General features: G+C 45.7%; 1 protein-coding gene across 3 annotated transcripts; it reads left to right on the top strand.

Annotated features, from left to right (window-relative positions):
• Positions 1-1,711: 1,711 nt before the first annotated feature.
• On the top strand, positions 1,712-16,070 carry ZHX1 (zinc fingers and homeoboxes 1). 3 transcript variants are annotated; one of them, XM_087891382.1, is made up of 4 exons: positions 1,712-2,256; positions 6,124-6,276; positions 8,948-9,101; positions 12,228-16,070. In XM_087891382.1, the coding sequence occupies exon 4, from the start codon at positions 12,440-12,442 to the stop codon at positions 15,035-15,037; it is 2,598 nt and encodes an 865-aa protein (XP_087747508.1). In that variant the 5' UTR covers positions 1,712-2,256; positions 6,124-6,276; positions 8,948-9,101; positions 12,228-12,439; the 3' UTR covers positions 15,038-16,070. The 3 variants fall into 3 exon arrangements, with proteins under 3 accessions (XP_087747508.1, XP_087747509.1, XP_087747510.1); XM_087891383.1 differs by lacking the exon at positions 8,948-9,101 and having other exon boundaries at positions 1,905-2,256; XM_087891384.1 differs by lacking the exon at positions 6,124-6,276 and having other exon boundaries at positions 1,924-2,256.
• The last annotated feature ends 1,999 nt before the right edge of the window (positions 16,071-18,069 follow it).

Raw genomic sequence — 18,069 nt, 5'->3', positions numbered from 1 at the left:
ATCATACATAACCTTCCGCAGAAGAGGATTTAGAAATGACCTGATCGATTGCTACACAAGGGGGTGAACTCCCAAGACTGATAATCTCTTAAGGGTTGCCTGAATTTTTGCAGCCCCAATCTAGCGGCTCCAATAAAAGCAGGGCCAGAATGGACTTCCAGAAAACTTTGAACTGCTGCCCTAATTTTCCCGGGACTGCTCCGATCCTCCCCTCGTCTATGGAGTCCTAGTTGTCCTGAAGGTGCTTTTTCGAAAGGCAACTGGGCTTTCTTATTTTTTTTTTTTTGAAGACGTTTCACTTCTCTTCCAAGAAGCTTCTTCAGCTCTGACTGGATGGGGAATGGAAGGATTTATATTCCTTGAAGACAGCTGGTCATTTGCAGTCTTCTTCCCTCCCTCCCTCCCTCCCCCCACCATCCAGTCAGAGCTGAAGAAGCTTCTTGGAGGAGAAGTAAAACATCTTCAAAGAAAAAAAAGTTGTCTGGTTGGCTGTAGGGGGAAAAAAAGCAGCTTTGGGAATCCTCCCCCTAGGTTTGGGCATTGAAAGAAAGCCAGTGGCCGCTAGAGATCCTCCAGGGCACAAAGCTAGCAGATCCGCCTTTCCCTTTCCCTCTCCTTTCTTCCCCTTTCCTCCCTTCCATTTCCCTTTCCTTCCGTTTCTCCCCCTTCTTTCCCTCTCTTCTCCCCTTCCCTTTTCCTTTTCTTCCCCTTTCCTCCCTTCCATTTCCCTTTCCTCCTTCCCTTCCCCACCCCCTTCTTTCCCTCTCTTCTCCCCTTCCCTTTTCCTTTTCTTCCCCTTTCCTCCCTTCCATTTCCCTTTCCTCCTTCCCTTCCCCACCCCCTTCTTTCCCTCTCCCTCTCCCCTTCCCCTTTCTTCCCTTTCCCTTTCCTTCTGTTCCTCCCCCTTCTTCCCTTTCTCTCTCCTCTCCTCTCCCCTTCCCCTATCCTCCCTTCCCTTTTCCTTTCTTTCCTCCCTTCCATTTCCCTTTCCTTCCGTTTCTCCCCCTTCTTTCCCTCTCTTCTCCCCTTCCCTTTTCCTTTTCTTCCCCTTTCCTCCCTTCCATTTCCCTTTCCTCCTTCCCCACCCCCTTCTTTCCCTCTCCCCTTCCCCTTTCTTCCCTTTCCCTTTCCTTCTGTTCCTCCCCCTTCTTCCCTTTCTCTCTCCTCTCCTCTCCCCTTCCCCTATCCTCCCTTCCCTTTTCCTTTCTTTCCTCCCTTCCATTTCCCTTTCCTTCCGTTCCTCCCCCTTCTTTCCTTTCTCCTCTTCCCTTCCCTCCCTTCTCTTTTCCTTTCCTTCCCCTTTCCTCCCTTCCATTTCCCTTTCCTTCTTCCCTTCCCCTCCCCTCATTCCCATTTCCTCCCTTTTTCCTTTCCTTTCCTCCCTTCCATTTCCCTTTCCTTCCGTTCCTCCCTTCTTTCCTTTCTCTCTCCTCTTCTTCCCTTCCCTTCCTTCTCTTTTCCTTTCCTTCCCCTTTCCTCCCTTCCATTTCCCTTTCCTTTCCTTCTTCTGTTCCCTTCCTCCTTCTTTCCTTTCCCTCTCCTCTCCTTCCCCTTTCCTCCCTTCCCTTTCCTTCCGTTCCCCTCCCCCTTCTTTCCTTTCCCTTCCCTTCCCTTTCCTCCATTCCCTCCTCCTTTCCCCTCCCCTCCCTTCTTCTCCTCCTCCTTCCTTTCCTTTCCTTTCCTTTTCAGCCCCGCCGAACGCCGCCGCGGCCAATCAGGCGCTTGCTTTCTTTTGCTCCGGCCGCCTCACGGGGAAGCGGCGACGCCTCCCCCTCCCCCCCGCCTGCTTTCCCACACTCTGGGGACGGAGGAGGGGGGGGGGGACAGTTACAGACGCTTGCAAGGGAGGGCTGGCCCCGCCCTCCGGGTTGAGCATATAGCGAGATGCCCAGATTTCCCCCCCCCCCACCGCTTGTAGAGCTCGCTCCTCCCTCCCCGTTTCATAAAACAGATGCATTTTACAGCTCCGGACGGCGCGTTACTTTTCCAAGGGAGGATTTTTGCAAACTGGATAGAAAAAGTGACTCGGGGAAAGGAAGTTTGTTTCTTTTGGTGTGTTTTTTTCCCCCCCTCCTCTCCTCCCCCCCTCCAAAAAAAAAATAGCTGGATTCCAGTTCAAAGTTCACAAAGCATCCCTCCCCCTCCCCCTCCCAAAAAGTGCAGTAGATTTTTTTTTTTTTTAATGCAAGATGGCGGACTTTCCCTGAACGGGCACAATCCGAGGACTCCACCGCAGCCTGCAAAAACATTCGCGAGGTAGGGCTTTTTTTTTTTTTTTTTTTGCTTTTTTGCAGCGGCGCTGGGGCTATAAACCGAGTCCGGTGGTCGCAAGAGAGGGTTCCCCGTCCTCCACCCGCAACCCCACCGGGGACGACGGCAGGGTGAAGAAGGGGAAAAGCCCTCGCCCGCCTTTCCTTCCATACGAACCAGCGGAGATCTCGAAGCCCAGACAGAGGAGAAGCGAGGAGAGGTTCGCTTCTTCCCGGGAAGATCCCTTAAAAGATCCGGAATCGCTTTGGGGGGGGTGGGGGAGCAGGGCGAGAAGAGCCAAGGGCGGCACCCCTCCCTCTTTATTTTCTGCCCGGGATCCCCTCCTTGGGGACCGAACTGGGTGGGAACCCAAGTAGGGAAAAGAGTGTGAACCCCAAATTTAGAGAATTTAATAGCCCCCCCCCAAAAAAAGGATGGATCCCAGGAAGTATCTCCAAAGAGTTGGCCTCCTTTGGCAAGAAAAAACCCTTTGGAAGCACCCCCACTTCCCCATAAGCCCTCCGCCTGGAGTATTGTGTTGTGTTGTGTTCTGGTTTTGTGATGATTCAGAGGTTGTGGGGGAAACTGGAAGGACGAGAGAGAGAAGGTGGCGGTAGTGGGGCCAGATCCAGGCCTGTTCTGGGAAGGAAGCGAGAGAACTAACTAAGCCTTGGAAGAAACGTTCCCACCATCACCACTTTGGGCTCGCTTGAGGGGAGAAAAAAATAACAAATAAATAGAAAAGAGAACGCTGCATTACGCGCGGATGGGTTGCACAAGAGGTTGTTGGGTTGGCCAACACCACCGGTGCATCTCCACCGGTAAGACAAAATGGGTAGTAGCTGCTGCAGCTTTAGGGTGCCCTCTGCAAAATCCACGGGCTTCAAGGAGAGGTAGGTTTGAAGGGGGGGGGTGAGTTTGACACCCCAACCCCCAAGTTGGAGTGGAGATGAACAGGCTGGCATAAATTGAATATAGTTTCCGTAATTTGCTGCGATCCGTTCATAGTACACAGCTAGTCCTCAACGTACGACCCGCGATGGAGCCCAAAATTCCTGTTGTTAACGTGAGACGTTTGTTAACTGAGTTTTGCCCCCTTTTACGACCTTTCTTGCCATAACAACTATGGCAGTGAATCACTGCAGTTGATGACTTAATAATTTAGTAATAATAATAACTAATAATTAATAACTTACTAATAACTTAGTAATTTGGTTTGGAAGTGAATCTGGTTTCCCCATTGACATTTTGCTGGTCAGAAGTTCGCAAAAGGAGATCATCTGACTTTAGGAAACTGGAACAGTCCTAAATAAGCATCTGAACTTTGATCGTGGGATCATGGGGATGCCGCCATGGTCGTAAGTGTGAAAAATGGTCGCAAGTCACTTTTTTAAAGTTGCTGTCGTAACTTTGAATGGTCCCTAAATAAACTGTTGTAAGTCGAGGATTACCTGTGCTCAGATTTATTGTAGGGTTTTTCTTATTACTTCTGGAGTACAAAGATGGTGGGCAGAAGAATTTCTCTACGCTTATAATGCTCAGTCGGGACTTTGAGGTGGGCTTCCCACCTCCAACTTTGTAATCTTGGGGTGCCAGATAGGACCACTCCCTTTTGGGTATCCACCTGTCTCTGGCCTCCAGGTCACTCGTTTGCCAAAAAGGTTCTTTGCATTTAAAAAAAAAAAAAAATACATGAGAATCGCCACTATCATGGAATAAGGCAGAGGTCTTCAAACTTGGCAGCTTTAAGACTTTTGGACTTCAATTCCCAGAGCTGGCTGGAGAATTCCGGGAGTTGAAGTCCACAAGTCTTAAAGCTGCCAAGTTTGAGGACCCCTGGAATAAGGTCTCCTGCCTTGGACAGGGGATTGGATAGAAGACCTCCAAAGTCCCTTCCAGCCTTATATGTTCATTCATATTTTCAAGGCCACTTGGGCCATGCTGATGTTTAGAACAATAATCCTGGTAGAAGTAAAGAGTTTTCTTGAGGTGCCCGCCCACCTAAGGGGGAAAAAAACATAGGCTGGGATGCTCCTTGATTATCTGGGCCATCGAAAGCAACTTCTTGTCGCTTAGAAGAGAAGTGTTTTATAAATAAGCCACAATTCCCATGGCAACCATGGAGACTGTAGAATTAAAGTATAGCTGGGCTATGGGAAATTTTAAGTTTCAGGTTGCTGGAAAGAAGCACAAGAGGATGGAGTGGGGCAAACCCTGTCCACATTTCATTCTCTGTCCGGTCAGTATTCATGCTGTTGCCTCTTGCTGGAAGATCCTTATGAGGTCCAGCAGCCAGTATGTGTTGACCAGGGGTGGGGAACCATGGCCCTTTTATGATTTGTGGACTTCAACTCCCAGAATTCCTGAGCCATTCCAGTCCCATGTCATAAAAGGGCCATGGTTCCCCACCCCTCGTGTAGACTATTTAGCTGTGACAAAGTCACATTGTCAAGGATGCATCATAAGGAGGCTAGTCTATATGGCACTGTGGCTGTGGGAATGTCCCGCAAACTACCGTATTTTCCGGCATATAAGAGGACTTTTTAACACATGAAAATCTTCTCAAAAGTCGGGGGTCGTCTTATACGCCGGGTGTCGTTCTCCTGTAACCAGGCAGACCAGCCTGAAAGGCTCTGATGAGCCTTAAATGGCTCTGACGATCCAAGCTCTGACGATCTGCTAATCAGGCAACTCAGCTGGGATCGCCCAAATCCTGTATTTTAACAGGAAAATTCGGGGGTCGTCTTATACGCCCAGTCGTCTTATACGCTGGAAAATACGGTATATCATATTGCGACGGGATGGGCCCTCAGAAGTTTCCCTAGATCCCTGCAAGAACTACATCATCTTGAGGGCACTGTTCTTTAATGGCTAAACGATCTACATACCTTAACCACTTAACCACTCTACTAATTGCTCATACATAAAATTAGATTATGTTTTAATCATTTTAATTCATCATTTGTATTGTGTCAGTTTTTAAAATAATTCACAGTTCTGGTGTTCTATACAGATAGCCCTCGACTTACGATCAAAAATTGACCCCAAAATTATTTATTTATTTATTTATTTATTTATTAATCAAATTTCTATACCGCCCTACTCCCGGAGGACTCAGGGCAGTGAACAGCCAAGATAAAATACAGATAATACAAACATTAAAATTCCCTTAAAATTATTAAATATTTTGGCCGAAACACAGATTAAAACACCCAATTTATAAAATTTATGTTGCTAAGTGAGACAGCCATTAAGTGAATTTTGTCCCGTGGCTGACCTTTCCTTGCCACTGCTGATAACGTGAATCACTGCATTGTCAAATTAGTGACACGGTTGTTAAGTGAATCTGGCTTCCCCATTGACTTTGCTTGTCAGATGATCCTGTGACACGACAGTCGTCATGAATACGAGTCAGTTGCCAAGCGTTTAAACTTTGGTCACGTCACCATGGGGCTGCTGCAATGGGTGTAAATATTGCTTAACACATTGTAAGCTGCCCTGAGTCTCCGGAGAAGGGCGGCATATAAATCAAATTAAAAAAAAAAAACTGTCATAAGTCAACTGTTTCACTGCTGTTGTAACTTCGAACGTTCGCTAAACAAACTGTTGTAAGTTGAGGACTGCCTGTATTTCGATACACATTTTATGTGTTGTTTTTGTGAATTTTATGCATTATGCATTAATTCTATTATGCCATACAGAATAAATAAATAAAAATCTGTCCGCTCACTCTGTCTTGAGCTGACAGAAATCTTTCCCATAAATTCAGGGGACATAGTTCTTTGTTCCTACACTGGCAAGTTGTGTTTCCTGGACTTAACGTAACCTGGTCATGCTATTTATCAGCAAAGTATGTACCATTTTGTTTTTCAGACCAAGCGATGATCACTGAGGGATAAATGATGCTCATGCTTTCATCCCAAGGACTGACGGATAGAAACAGCTGGAATCTTGGAGGAGACCTAAATCAAGCATATGCAAACAGAAAGTTCTAGAATTCTGGAAAAATACCTGAACTCATGATAGGTACTCTTGGGCTACAACTAGCTTAATTTGAGGGCAGGATTTATAGGGAGTCCTTGACTTACGACTAGTCACTTAACAAGCGTTTGATGTTACGAAGGACCCTCAAAAGTTTCTTAGGGTCTGTTGTTGAAGTTATGAAAGCCTCACATACATCTCTGCATTTTGGCACTTGGCAACCGGCTCAAATTTACAGACATTTGCAGCATCCCCGTGAGCATGAATTGTGGTGTTTTTTGCCAGCTTTTGGTATTTACTTCCAGTTTCTGGCAAAAAAAAATGCCCATTGGGAAATTTGATTTGCTTAACGATTGTGGTATTTGCTTAACAACCACAGTGCTTGTTTAATGACCAAAATGCTGAAAAATTGGGTCTGGTCACCCAAAGCCTCAACTTAAGACAGGCTTAATTGCGGTCGTAAGTTGAGTGCTGTGTTAGACAAAAATCATTTTCATCCTACAGTCTTTCTCTCCTCATCTCCCATTGCTCTTCATTTTTGTCTTGGAAAAAACAGGTCAAAAAAGAGGCCGCTATTGGCCCTACAATGAGAAAGGCGCTTATCATATTTAAGAAAGATCACCTAACACAGGGGTGTCAAACTCAAGGCCCATGGGCCAGATCCGGCCCCCAGGTTGCTTAAATCTGGGCTGGAAATAGCAAAGGGCCGGCCCGCGGTGCCTCTGGCAGCCAAAAAGGGGCATGGGGAGCCACAGGCCACACCCCGTTTTGGTCACACACGTGTTTATGTGCATTAGAATAAAAAAACATCGTCACAGAAGCTGTTGTTTGTGCAAATGGGCAAAATATGACTTTCACACTCTTCAAGAACGCGTGTCTATAGTAACATCGCCTCACAGAACCCTTTTGTTACCTCAGCGGCAGTAGCCCAGTAGGATAGGAAAACAATACCTCATGGACGAATATGAATAATCTGGCCCAGGGGTCAGCAACCTGTGGCTCTGGAGCCGCAGGTGGCTCTTTCACCCCTCTGCTGCAGCTCCCTGACACTCAAAATATGCGTCATAACCGCCAATGTGTAACACCCGTCGGCATGCGATTTATTGAACTTTTCAACCCCCGATAGGCCAACCATGAATAAATCCAAGAAAAGAAAAGTTTCAGAAGAAAACAACGTTTAATTCAACTACATATGCTAGTTTTGTGGCTCCTCAAGAAATAGTCAGGCACGGGAAGGGTTTTGTGGCTCCAGGTGTTTTCTGTGGGAAAATGGGTCCAAATGGCTCTTTTGAGTGTTTTAAGGTTGCAGACCCATGGTCTGGCCTAAGGCCTTCTACTGCCTGAGAATGCCATGAGTTATTTACAAGTAGTTTTCAACATTTCATTTAGTGTCCATTCAAAGTTACAACAGCACTGAAAAAAGGGACTTATGATGGTTTTTCACACTTAACGACCGTTGCAGCCTTTCTCCGTGGTCACATGACCAGAATTCAGATGCTTGGCAAATTACTCATATTTATGATAGTCACAAATAATACAGATTTTGTGATTTTCTGACAAGCAGAGTCGAGGGGGAAGCCAGATGACAGCCTTGTCACTAACTTAACAACTGCAGTGATTCACTCAACAAATGTGACAAGAAAGGTCGTAAAAGGAAGCAAAACTCACCTAACAAATGTCTCACGTAGCAACAGAAATTTTAGGCTCAATTGTGATCATAAGTCGAGAAGCAATCTGTATTATTTATTTATTTATTTATTTATTTGGTTAAATTTATATGCTGCCCTTCTCCCGAAGGACTCTGGGCGGCTCACAAAAGGTTAAAAACTGAAGAACAATAAAAAAAATATAATTAAAATCCCACAATTTAAAATCCATATTAAAACCAACTAAAAACACCCCGCAGATCAGATGAGTTGTTTAAAAAGCCACATCTTTAGGTCCTTGCGGAAGGAGTATTATAGATATTATTAACATTTTAAGATTTGTATCCTTAATATGTGATTGGGTTAACTCGTATTTTTCATTCTCCCATTTACATGAGGGTACAGTAGAGATAAGACCTATTTTAAACCCATTTGGAACTTGAACTTGTGGAGATCCTGGGAAAAGAAAGGGGTTTATGAAGATCAGGAACAACTTCTCTCATTGATACTAGGAAGACTTTAAAAAGTCAGTCTCTCAATTTTCTTCAGCTAAGCATCTCCTTTTTCTACATGATTATCAGCTTAAAACAGTGTTTCTCAACCTTGGTAGCTTGAAGATGGGTGGACTTCAACTCCCAGAATCCCCCCAGCCAGCAGCGCTGGCTGGGGGATTCTGGGAGTTGAAGTCCACCCATCTTCAAGTTACCAAGGTTGAGAAACACTGGCTTAGAAGAACTATAGGGAACCTATCCATCTATATTCAGAAATGAGTTCTTGGAGGAAAAAACAGTGTTAGGTCAGAGGGATCCTTGGTGTCCTCTGAGCTTGGTTGTTTTCTTGCAGACGTCTTATTACCCAACTAGGTAACATCATCAGTGCTAGTGTTAGGTCTATGCTTCAGAAAAAGGAAAGGAGTCTTATGGCCCTTTAAAGACCAACAAATACAATGCCATACAGGTAATCCTCATTTAGTGACCACAAATGGGACTGGCAGCTTAGTTGTTACGCAGTCTCTAAGTGAAACCACAACGGTGCTTATCATCTTACTTCACCTTTTGTTTGCTTTACAGACCTGCAAAGAGCATGATATGAGGATTGGTCACAAAATTACTTTTTCATCACAATTGCAAGTCGCTAAATGCGGTGTTGCTAAACAAAAGGACTACTGTATGAGTTTTCATTGACTTCAACCACTTCTTCAGGGGCAACTGCTATAGAATTCAGGTAAATGTGTGTAGAATTCAACCTAATAGCCACAAATCTTGTTAATTGACTTAGAAAAATGCCCCTTTATGGGGCTTTATGATTAGTAAGACTTCTGTTAAGTAAATAGAAAGATAGTTTTACACCATAAACGCTCTTCATCTTACTCCACCACCTAATTTCCTTTCTTAGGCTTGCTTTAAATCTCCTGATTTCACAGCTTCCTCTTTCATTTATTCCTTATTCAGAAGAAATGCAAAATAACGAGTACAGAGAGTCCTTGACTTATCAACGGTTCATTTAGTGAATGTTCGAAGTTACAGCGGCACTGAAAAAAGTGACTTATGACCATTTTCCACACTTAGGACCCTTGTGGCATTCCCATGGTCATGTGATCAAAATTCAGATGCTGGGCAACTGACTCAGATTTATGACGGTTGCTATGTCCTGGGGTCATGTGATTCCCTTTTGCAACCTTCTGACAGACAATGGGGAAGCCAGATTCATTTTCACAACCGTGTTACTAACTTAACAATTGCAGTGATTCACTTAACAACTGGGGCAAGAAAGGTCGTAAAATAAGAGAAAACTCACTTAACAAATGTCTCGCCTTAGCAAGAAAAATTTGGGCCTCAATCGTCATATGTCGAGGACTACCTGAAGAGCATCTTCGTTTCCAGCAGTAGAAGCATTAACAGTGGACTACTTCAAAGGCCTCAGCCCAGGGGTGAAATCCAGCAGGTTCTGACAGGTTCTGGAGAACCGGTAGCAGAAATTTTGAGTAGTTCGGAGAACCGGCAAATACCACCTCTGGCTGGCCCCCAAGTGGGATGGGAATGGAGATTTTGCAATATCCTTCCCTCAGGAGTGGAGAGGGAATGGAGATTTTGCAATATCCTTCCCCTGCCACGCCCACCAAGCCACGCCCACGGAACCTGCAGTAAAAAAAATGGATTTCACCACTGCCCCAGCCCCAATACCAGTTTTAATATAAGTGGGCCTAAGTTAATTATTGTAATTGGGCAACTTGGTCGCTAAATGATGCCCGTCATACAGCAAAACATCACGTGACCATACCAACTTACGACAGCCGTTCTGCTAGTGGTCTTTTAAGTGAATCCCTCATGGGCATTAAGCACAATGTCACTGGACTTGTGACTTGTGACTTCTTCCTAGCTTCCCCATTGACTTTGCTCGGCCAAAGCTGGTTGTGAAGATCACAAGTAGCAATCACATGACTGCAGGGAATTCTGTGAACACCATAACTGCACTCTAGTTGCCAAGCACCCATACCAAAATTACATGGCTGTTACAGTCACAACTTCCAGAACTGGTCACAAGCTTCTTTTTTTTAGCCCTGTTGTAATTTTAAACAACTGCTGAAAGAGTAGTTGGTAAGCAAGGATTATTTGTACAGATTAACTGATGGGGTTGTTTGCCTTGGTTTAATTAGTTTTAAAAATTGTCTACAAACAGGAAAAAAAAAAGTTGAGTTAGAAAAGCCATCAGCTGTGATTATAACTTCCTGCTGTTGCTTTGGGCTGAAATCTATTTCCTACTGTAGTTACATGTAGGAACTGTGGTAAAATGTGGAATCCTTCACTTACTTTCTTGATTCTCTTAAACGGATCCAGAAGAATGGAGTGAAAAAATTGGCTTCCAAACATCCAAAGAGTTGTATCTGTGTACATAAGGCCACTCGGCACTTATCTTAGGGGCAGCAGAAGCTCACAGATAATTATTTGCAACTTCCAGGGCTAAACCCATCCTAAACAATGATAGGGCAGGTTCTTTTCTCGCACAGAGCCTGGACGTAAGACAGGTTAATTATATTATCTCAATCTTGTTAAAGGAAACCACCGCTTCAAAGAATTACTGGCCAGTATTACCTGAACACTTGCACACATTCCAGAGCCCTATTTCTTAGGCAAAAACATCTTATCAAAGGGGAAGTGTTTGTATTTTGAAATCTGTAGGACAGGGGTCCCTGACCGGTGGCCCATGGCCCACTACTGGGCTGTGGCCTTTTGGCCACCGGGCCGTGTGAGTAACTGGCTGGTGTGAGGCGATGTGATGGGGGCCCCCACTTGCGCGAGGGGGAGAAAGGGGATGGTTTTGTGGGAGGGGTTTGTGCATGCATGCACACGCACGAACACAAAGTGGTCCCACTTGTGCAAGCGTCGGCGGCCTCACACGAGCATTGTCGCAGGTGCTCAGAGCCCCACTCAGGATAGCAATAGGTATTAGCAATGTGCATGCAAATGCGCATGCCCCTTCCATAAAACCATCTCCTCTTTCTCCCCTCTCCCTGCTCCGGGCTGCCAACCCAGAGAGAACTGCTGCAGAAGACATTCCTTCCCTCCTGCAACCCTCTGCCAGCAAAAACGGAGCTTGGGAGGCCTGCACGTGGCCCTCCCGAGCTCCGTTTTCACTGGCAGAGGCACCGTGGACTGGTCCTTCGCTGTTTCCAGGGCGGCCCCACGGGCCAGATCTAAGCACCCTGCAAGCCAGATCAATCCCATCCCTTAATAGAAGCAAGGTTTCAGTCTTAGGATCACATTAATTAGGCTAGTTAAAATTCAGGCTTCCTTAAAGATGCGCACCATTAAGTTGTTTGCAGGTACATGTTGCATGCCAGATGAAAATCCTCCCTACGAGTTCCTGGAGTAAGTGTTTTATGGAGCAAGACCTCTGTTTTACTTGGCAAGATTTCTGCCCATACATGAGGAACAATAAAGGAAACTGCTTAGAACAGCTGTTCCAGCTTTTGTGGACTGGCAGGGAGGGGAAGAGGAGAAGGCTTGTGCGAGTGGCAGGCGCTCACGTGCGCACAGTTCCATTTGCACAAGTGGTGGGTGCATGCATCCTCCGCACGCACAAATGAAGTTTTGCCCAGGTGCTCACCAATCACATAAGTAGAGCTTTTTGTGTGTATACGCTCGCCTGCTGCTTGTGTGGCCCGGTTCCAAATCCGCCGTGGCCGGGGTTTGAGGATCCCAGCCTTAGAAGAACCTCAATATGTCTTTCCTGGTTTTCAGAGTCTGAATGAGATTGACTTAAATGCATATGGCCTCATATAATGAAAACAGCTCTTTAAAAAAAACATATCTCATTTTCCCCCTTTCTCTTTTCTTTTTTTAAATCCAGGGTGCACGAACAGTTGTTAAGAAGTTGCTGCTCATTGCCTTTTCCTTCGGACAGCAAGTTGTTGTCTTACTGAATTGCACTATGGCGATGCTGCTAAGGGCCGAAATTGGGAGAAGCCACCCTGCAGAGCAATAGTGCCCAAAGCCTCTGAAAAGCTTGAAGGGTTGAAACTTGAATTGGTTTGGCTCCGTTGCCTTTTCGTCGGAGAGGAAATGGCGAGCAAACGAAAATCCACGGTGCCTTGCATGGTCCCGGCGAGAGAGCCGGATATGGATCTAGAAGCCATATCGGATGTTGAGGAGGTCTTACCGGTGATGACCTCTGCGGGAAGCGTGTCAAGCGATGAGGACTCTGGAGAATGTGCTGATTCAGACAGCCAGCTAAATAAAAAAGTTGAAGGCGGCTACGAATGCAAATACTGTACCTTCCAGACTCCTGATTTAAATATGTTTACTTTCCACGTGGATTCTGAGCATCCCAACGTAGTCCTCAGCTCATCTTACGTCTGCTTTGAATGCAAATTTGTGACCAAACGGTACGATGCTCTTTCAGAACATAATACCAAATACCATCCCGGAGAGGAGAACTTTAAACTGAACATGGTCAAACGCAACAACCAGACCATCTTCGAGCAAACGGTGAACGACCTGACTTTCGATGGGAGTTTTGTCCAGGAGGAAAAAACGGGAGAAGAATCGGAAGGCTCAGAAAGCCACTTGACTGGCATCTCCATCAGCAAAACCCCCATTATGAAAATGATGAAGAATAAGAATGAAACAAAGCGAATTGTGGTTTTTCACAACGCCGCCGAAGATGATCCCACAGAAGAAAAAGATGGTGACACCGATGTGGAGTGTGAAGAAATTGTAGAAAAAGGAGCCACTGCAAGTTCAGATACCAACACAGATAATTCCTCAGCTGGGGAAGCAGCCCCCCCGGTTGTGAACCCCACCGCGGTGATTCAGCCTGCTCAGGTGATCACTACCCTCGCCTCTCCACCGACGTCTAATTTAATTTCTAAAGTCTTGATCCCTATTAATAGCATCCCAGCCTATAACACCGCTTTGGATAACAACCCTCTCCTGCAGAACACTTACAATAAATTCCCATATCCAACTGTGTCAGAAATCGCGCTCCTGGCTACTCAAGCTAAATACACTGAGGAACAAATCAAAATCTGGTTCTCCGCCCAACGCTTAAAACACGGGGTGAGCTGGACCCCGGAAGAAGTAGAGGAGGCAAGAAGGAAGCAGTTTAACGGCACGGTGCATACCGTTCCTCAGACAATTACAGTGATTCCAGCGCATATTTCAGCCGCCGGTAACGGTCTGCCTTCCATTTTGCAGACTTGTCAAATCGTCGGCCAACCAGGCCTCGTCCTTACACAAGTGACGGGAACTGGCACGCTTCCCGTGACGGCCCCCATCACCTTGACGATGGCAGGTGTTCCAAACCCAGCCCAACTGCAGAAAGCCCAGGGCCAAGCTACACAGCCTGTTCCTGAAAGTAAGCAACAAGTAGCGGCTGTTCCCGCGCCCCAACTTACGAAATCGGAGGTGGTGGCGGCCGCAGCCACCACCAACATTGACACGGTTGCCGTCCGGGCAAAGAAGACGAAGGAGCAGCTGATGGAATTAAAAGTCAGCTATCTGAAAAGTCACTTCCCTCTTGATTCGGAGATAATCCGGTTGATGGAAACCACAGGGTTGACCAAAGGGGAGATTAAAAAATGGTTCAGCGATACCCGGTACAACCAGAGGAATTCAAAGCACAATTACCACAATAATCAGAACAGCGATTCTTGCACTATCATTATTGACTCCAGCGACGAAACGAGTGAACCCCCCATGCTGGTTCAGAAGCAGTCTTCTGCAGCCTCGGATTTGAGCTCTCAGAAGTTCAAAGACAAGACTGTGGAGCAACTTAAAGTCCTCCAGGACAGTTTCCACAACCACCCAGTCCTTTCTGAAGATGAACTGAACAGGGTAAGTTCAGAAACAAAGCTGGCCAAGGAAGAGATAGAGGCTTGGTTTGCAGAACAGAAAAAAATGAGTGGTTCTGCAGAAGAAGGTGAGGAGATTTCTGACGGTCATGCCGAGAGTCAGAAGGAAATTGTTGTAGTGGAAACCTTTGGAGGCGAAGGCTCTGGAGCTCTGAAGGCAGGGAAGCCGGCCAAAAAGTCCCCGGAGCAATTGCACATGCTCAAAATGTCATTCATCCGAACTCAGTGGCCTTCTTCCGAGGAGTATGACAAGTTGGCCCGAGAAACGGGGCTTCATCGAACGGACATCGTGAGTTGGTTTGGGGACACTCGCTACGCCTGGAAAAATGGCGGCTTGAAATGGTACTACTACTATCAAGGGAACAACGCAAACAGTGCCAATGGTCAAGGCCATTCCAGGCGGAGGGGAAGGGGAAGGTCCAAGGGGAGGGGTCGGGGTCGGACACGCGGGCAGCTGACGTCCAACAAAAGGCCCAAACCTTGGGACCGAACCCCGGTCATCAAGTTTAAAACTGGAAAAGCGATCCTCAAGGATTATTACCTGAAACATAAGTTTCTTAATGAACAGGATCTCGACGAACTGGTTGCAAGGTCGCACATGGGCTATGAGCAGGTCAGGGAATGGTTTGGAGAGAAGCAGAGGCGAGCCGACCTTGGCCTGGAGCTGTTTGACGAAGAAGACGAAGAAGAGATGGTGGACGAGCAGGATGACGAAGAGGAGGAGGAGGAGGAGGATGAAGAAACCGACGACAGCGACAACTGGGAGCCACCACGGCACGTTAGGCGTAGGTTGCCAAAATCGGACTGACTTGGACGTTGTTGGCATTGTCAGAATGCAACCTTGCCACACCATTGGCCTTGCCAAGCAATTGGTGCTGATCTTCTACGCCTAGCAATTGTCTACTTTGAGTTTGCTCCATGTGGAAGGCAGAACTGAGAGATTGACTTTTGCATCCCTTGCAAACTTGTGGCGCAGGAATGGAAAAGCAAGTCTGGAACTTAGACTTCCCAAGTTTCCAGAAAGTTAGCCGTTGTCCATATCTGCTGATAGAGGCACGTTGAAGGGACTATGTGCTCAATTGCCTTATGTTTGCTTCCAAAAACCCTGTCAGGAAAGAGGTTCAGGTTTTTTAAAAAGAAAATGATAACCTCTTTGGGCTGAAAGAATTGTCACTAAATGAAAAGTGCTCACGGCGTCCCTCTTGCTAAGCTGCATGTCAGTTTTCTTCCCTCCAAACATAAGAAAGCCTTCACGAGAAACTTCAGGTTCTTGAAAAGACGTCCCTTAGAAGAAAATCAAGATTTGTTGGCTATCTTCCCAGCATGCAAAGATGATAAATCACGGATTTCACTTACAGGAAGACGAGATTCTGGTAGAAGGTTGAGGGAGATAAAACCCCATAGATAAAGAGCAGTTCATCGTTTCTCCAGAGAAGTGATGGGCATGTTGAGACTAAACCACCATCGGTTGGACATGCATTAATTTGGATTATTAACCTGAGAAGGTGGCTGGCCACAGTGACCGCTTTGGCTCTCTGAGTCTAGGAATATAAGATGATTTGGGGAGAAAGGTTACCAAAGGTGGGAAACCATGGAACGGTGATAGTTGCTTGTGGTTTTTGAGTTTTGTTTGTTTTTTTTTTTAAAAAAAAGGAAATTAGAGGAAAGGACTATCTTTGTTACATACAGAGCCTGTGTACTAGGTTTACAGAACTCCTGTTGAATGTGTCTCTCTAGCTGTGTTCAGGGAATTGGGGTCCGAAGTATGTTTTTATATTAAAACTAATCAGTGTATATCGTATTTAAATACTAGAATCAATTAATGCAGCCAATACCAAAAACTTGGCTTGGATTGTGCAATTCTTTTTTTCCTTCCGTCTATCAAAGTAACATTTTCAGTTGGAAAACCCATTTTCCCTAAAGTTCTGCAGGATAGTTTCCTTAACGAAAGCTTCATGGGTGAGAAGTCACCCAAGGGGCCTTATGGGAAGCAAGACTCATGAATTTTTTTTTTTTGTCTTCAGAATGCCTTCAATTGTCGTCTTCTACCCCCTTGTATCAAGACTCTTTGGACCTGTGTTTCTCTGTTGTGGCGGCTTGACAATATGTGGACTTCCAACTCTCAGAATGTGTGAAGTTGGGTGGACTTCACTTCCCAGAATGTTGAAGTCTCCATGTGTAAACTTCAACTCCCACAATTCATGGCTGGCAGGGGAATTCTGGGAGTTGAAGTCCACATATCTTCCAGTTGCCACGGTTGAGAAACACTGTTTTGGACAATAGAACTTGGTTCTGGTGCCCCTCCTAAGAGAAGATGAATGTCCACCTGATGGAGGTAGTGATTCTGGCCAAGCGGAAAACAATCCATGAATCACAGATTCCTACCAAGCCATTTCCAACTGAGTATCTCCATTTCCTGGCTCAAATGTACCTACCAGCTGGGATTCCTTAAAATTTCTGCTTGCCAGAAGATGATTGGAAGGTGCTAAACGCAAGGTTGGGATTGAAACCAGTTGAGCAGGTTGACAGCTAATCTTGGTAGGTCAGGTCTCTCTTAACAGGATGTCAGTAAGGCACCTGCCCAGCTAGCCCTTGGTTCCAGAAAGTTTTTTTTTCCCCAGAAATAATCAGAATCTTATACACATATACAAAGACTTGCAGGAGTGTAGAGTTGTTGAATTCTTAACCTGATAAATTGCCGTTTTTGCAATTTCATGCAAGAGCTCGTCCCCAAATATCTGGGCCCTGCCCTCAGTGGTACCTATAAGGCAGGAGTGGGTTGCTACCAGTTCGCCCCTGTTCGGGCGAATTGGTAGCGGCGGGAGGCTTCGCCCACCCACCCAGACATCATCAAAAATGCACTACGAATGCACAGAACCTTCTGCACACCCGCGCGCTCCCAATAGCGAACTGGTAGCGCCAGGATTTGAATCCCACTTCTGCTATAAGGAGAGAGGGAAAGTAGAGGCAGATGGACAGAAGCAGAGTTGAAGCATCGTAGCACACACCTTGCTCCTTTTTTTATGCATCACCACCTATAAAAAGAAAAGACGCAACTGTGTTGGCTTTTGTCATGGTTACAACGGCAAGAACTAGCAAATGTTGCTGCCTAAATTACCATGTGAGTTTTGGCTGTAATTTGGCATAATTTAAGACTCCATAAGCAACTCAGTCTGGACTTGCAGATTCGTGGACGATCAAACTGACGAGTAAAGCAAAAGGGAAATTGGTCTTTTTGATTAACTTAATGCCCAAAGATTGTAATACAGGTAGTCCTTGACTTACAATCATTGGTTTAGTGACTGTTCAAAGTTACAACGGCACTGGAAAAAAGTCACTTGTGACCAGTCCTTGCACCTAACAACCGTTCCTGCATCCCCAGGGTCACGTGATCAAAATTAGCCAACCAATGAGTATTTACGATACTTGCAGAGTCCCTGAGTCATGTGATCGCCATTTACATCCTTCCCAGCTGCTTCCAACAAGCAAAGTCAGTGGTGGAAACTGGATTTGCTTAATGGCCCTGTGATTCAGTTAATAACTGCTGTGATTCTCTCAATAATTGGGACAACAACCAAAAAAATCTCACTTAAAGTCATTAACCTCGCTTAGCAACCGAAATTCTGGTCCCTATTGTGGCAATAAATTGAGGACTACCTTATGTCCACAATTGAACCCAACATTTCGGTTGCTAAATGAGTAAGTTGTTAAGTGAATTTTGCCCCATTTTACCACTTCTTGCCACAGTTGTTAACTGAATCGCTGCACTTGCTAAAGTGAGTAACCTGGTTATTAAGTGAATCTGGCTTCCCCATTGACTTCGCTTGTCAGAAGGCCGCA

Source organism: Pantherophis guttatus, chromosome 3, assembly GCF_059756535.1.
Source record: "Pantherophis guttatus breed Tessera chromosome 3, ASM5975653v1, whole genome shotgun sequence".
Classification (NCBI taxonomy): Eukaryota; Metazoa; Chordata; class Lepidosauria; order Squamata; family Colubridae; genus Pantherophis; species Pantherophis guttatus.
This window is presented reverse-complemented; position numbering and strand designations above follow the sequence as displayed.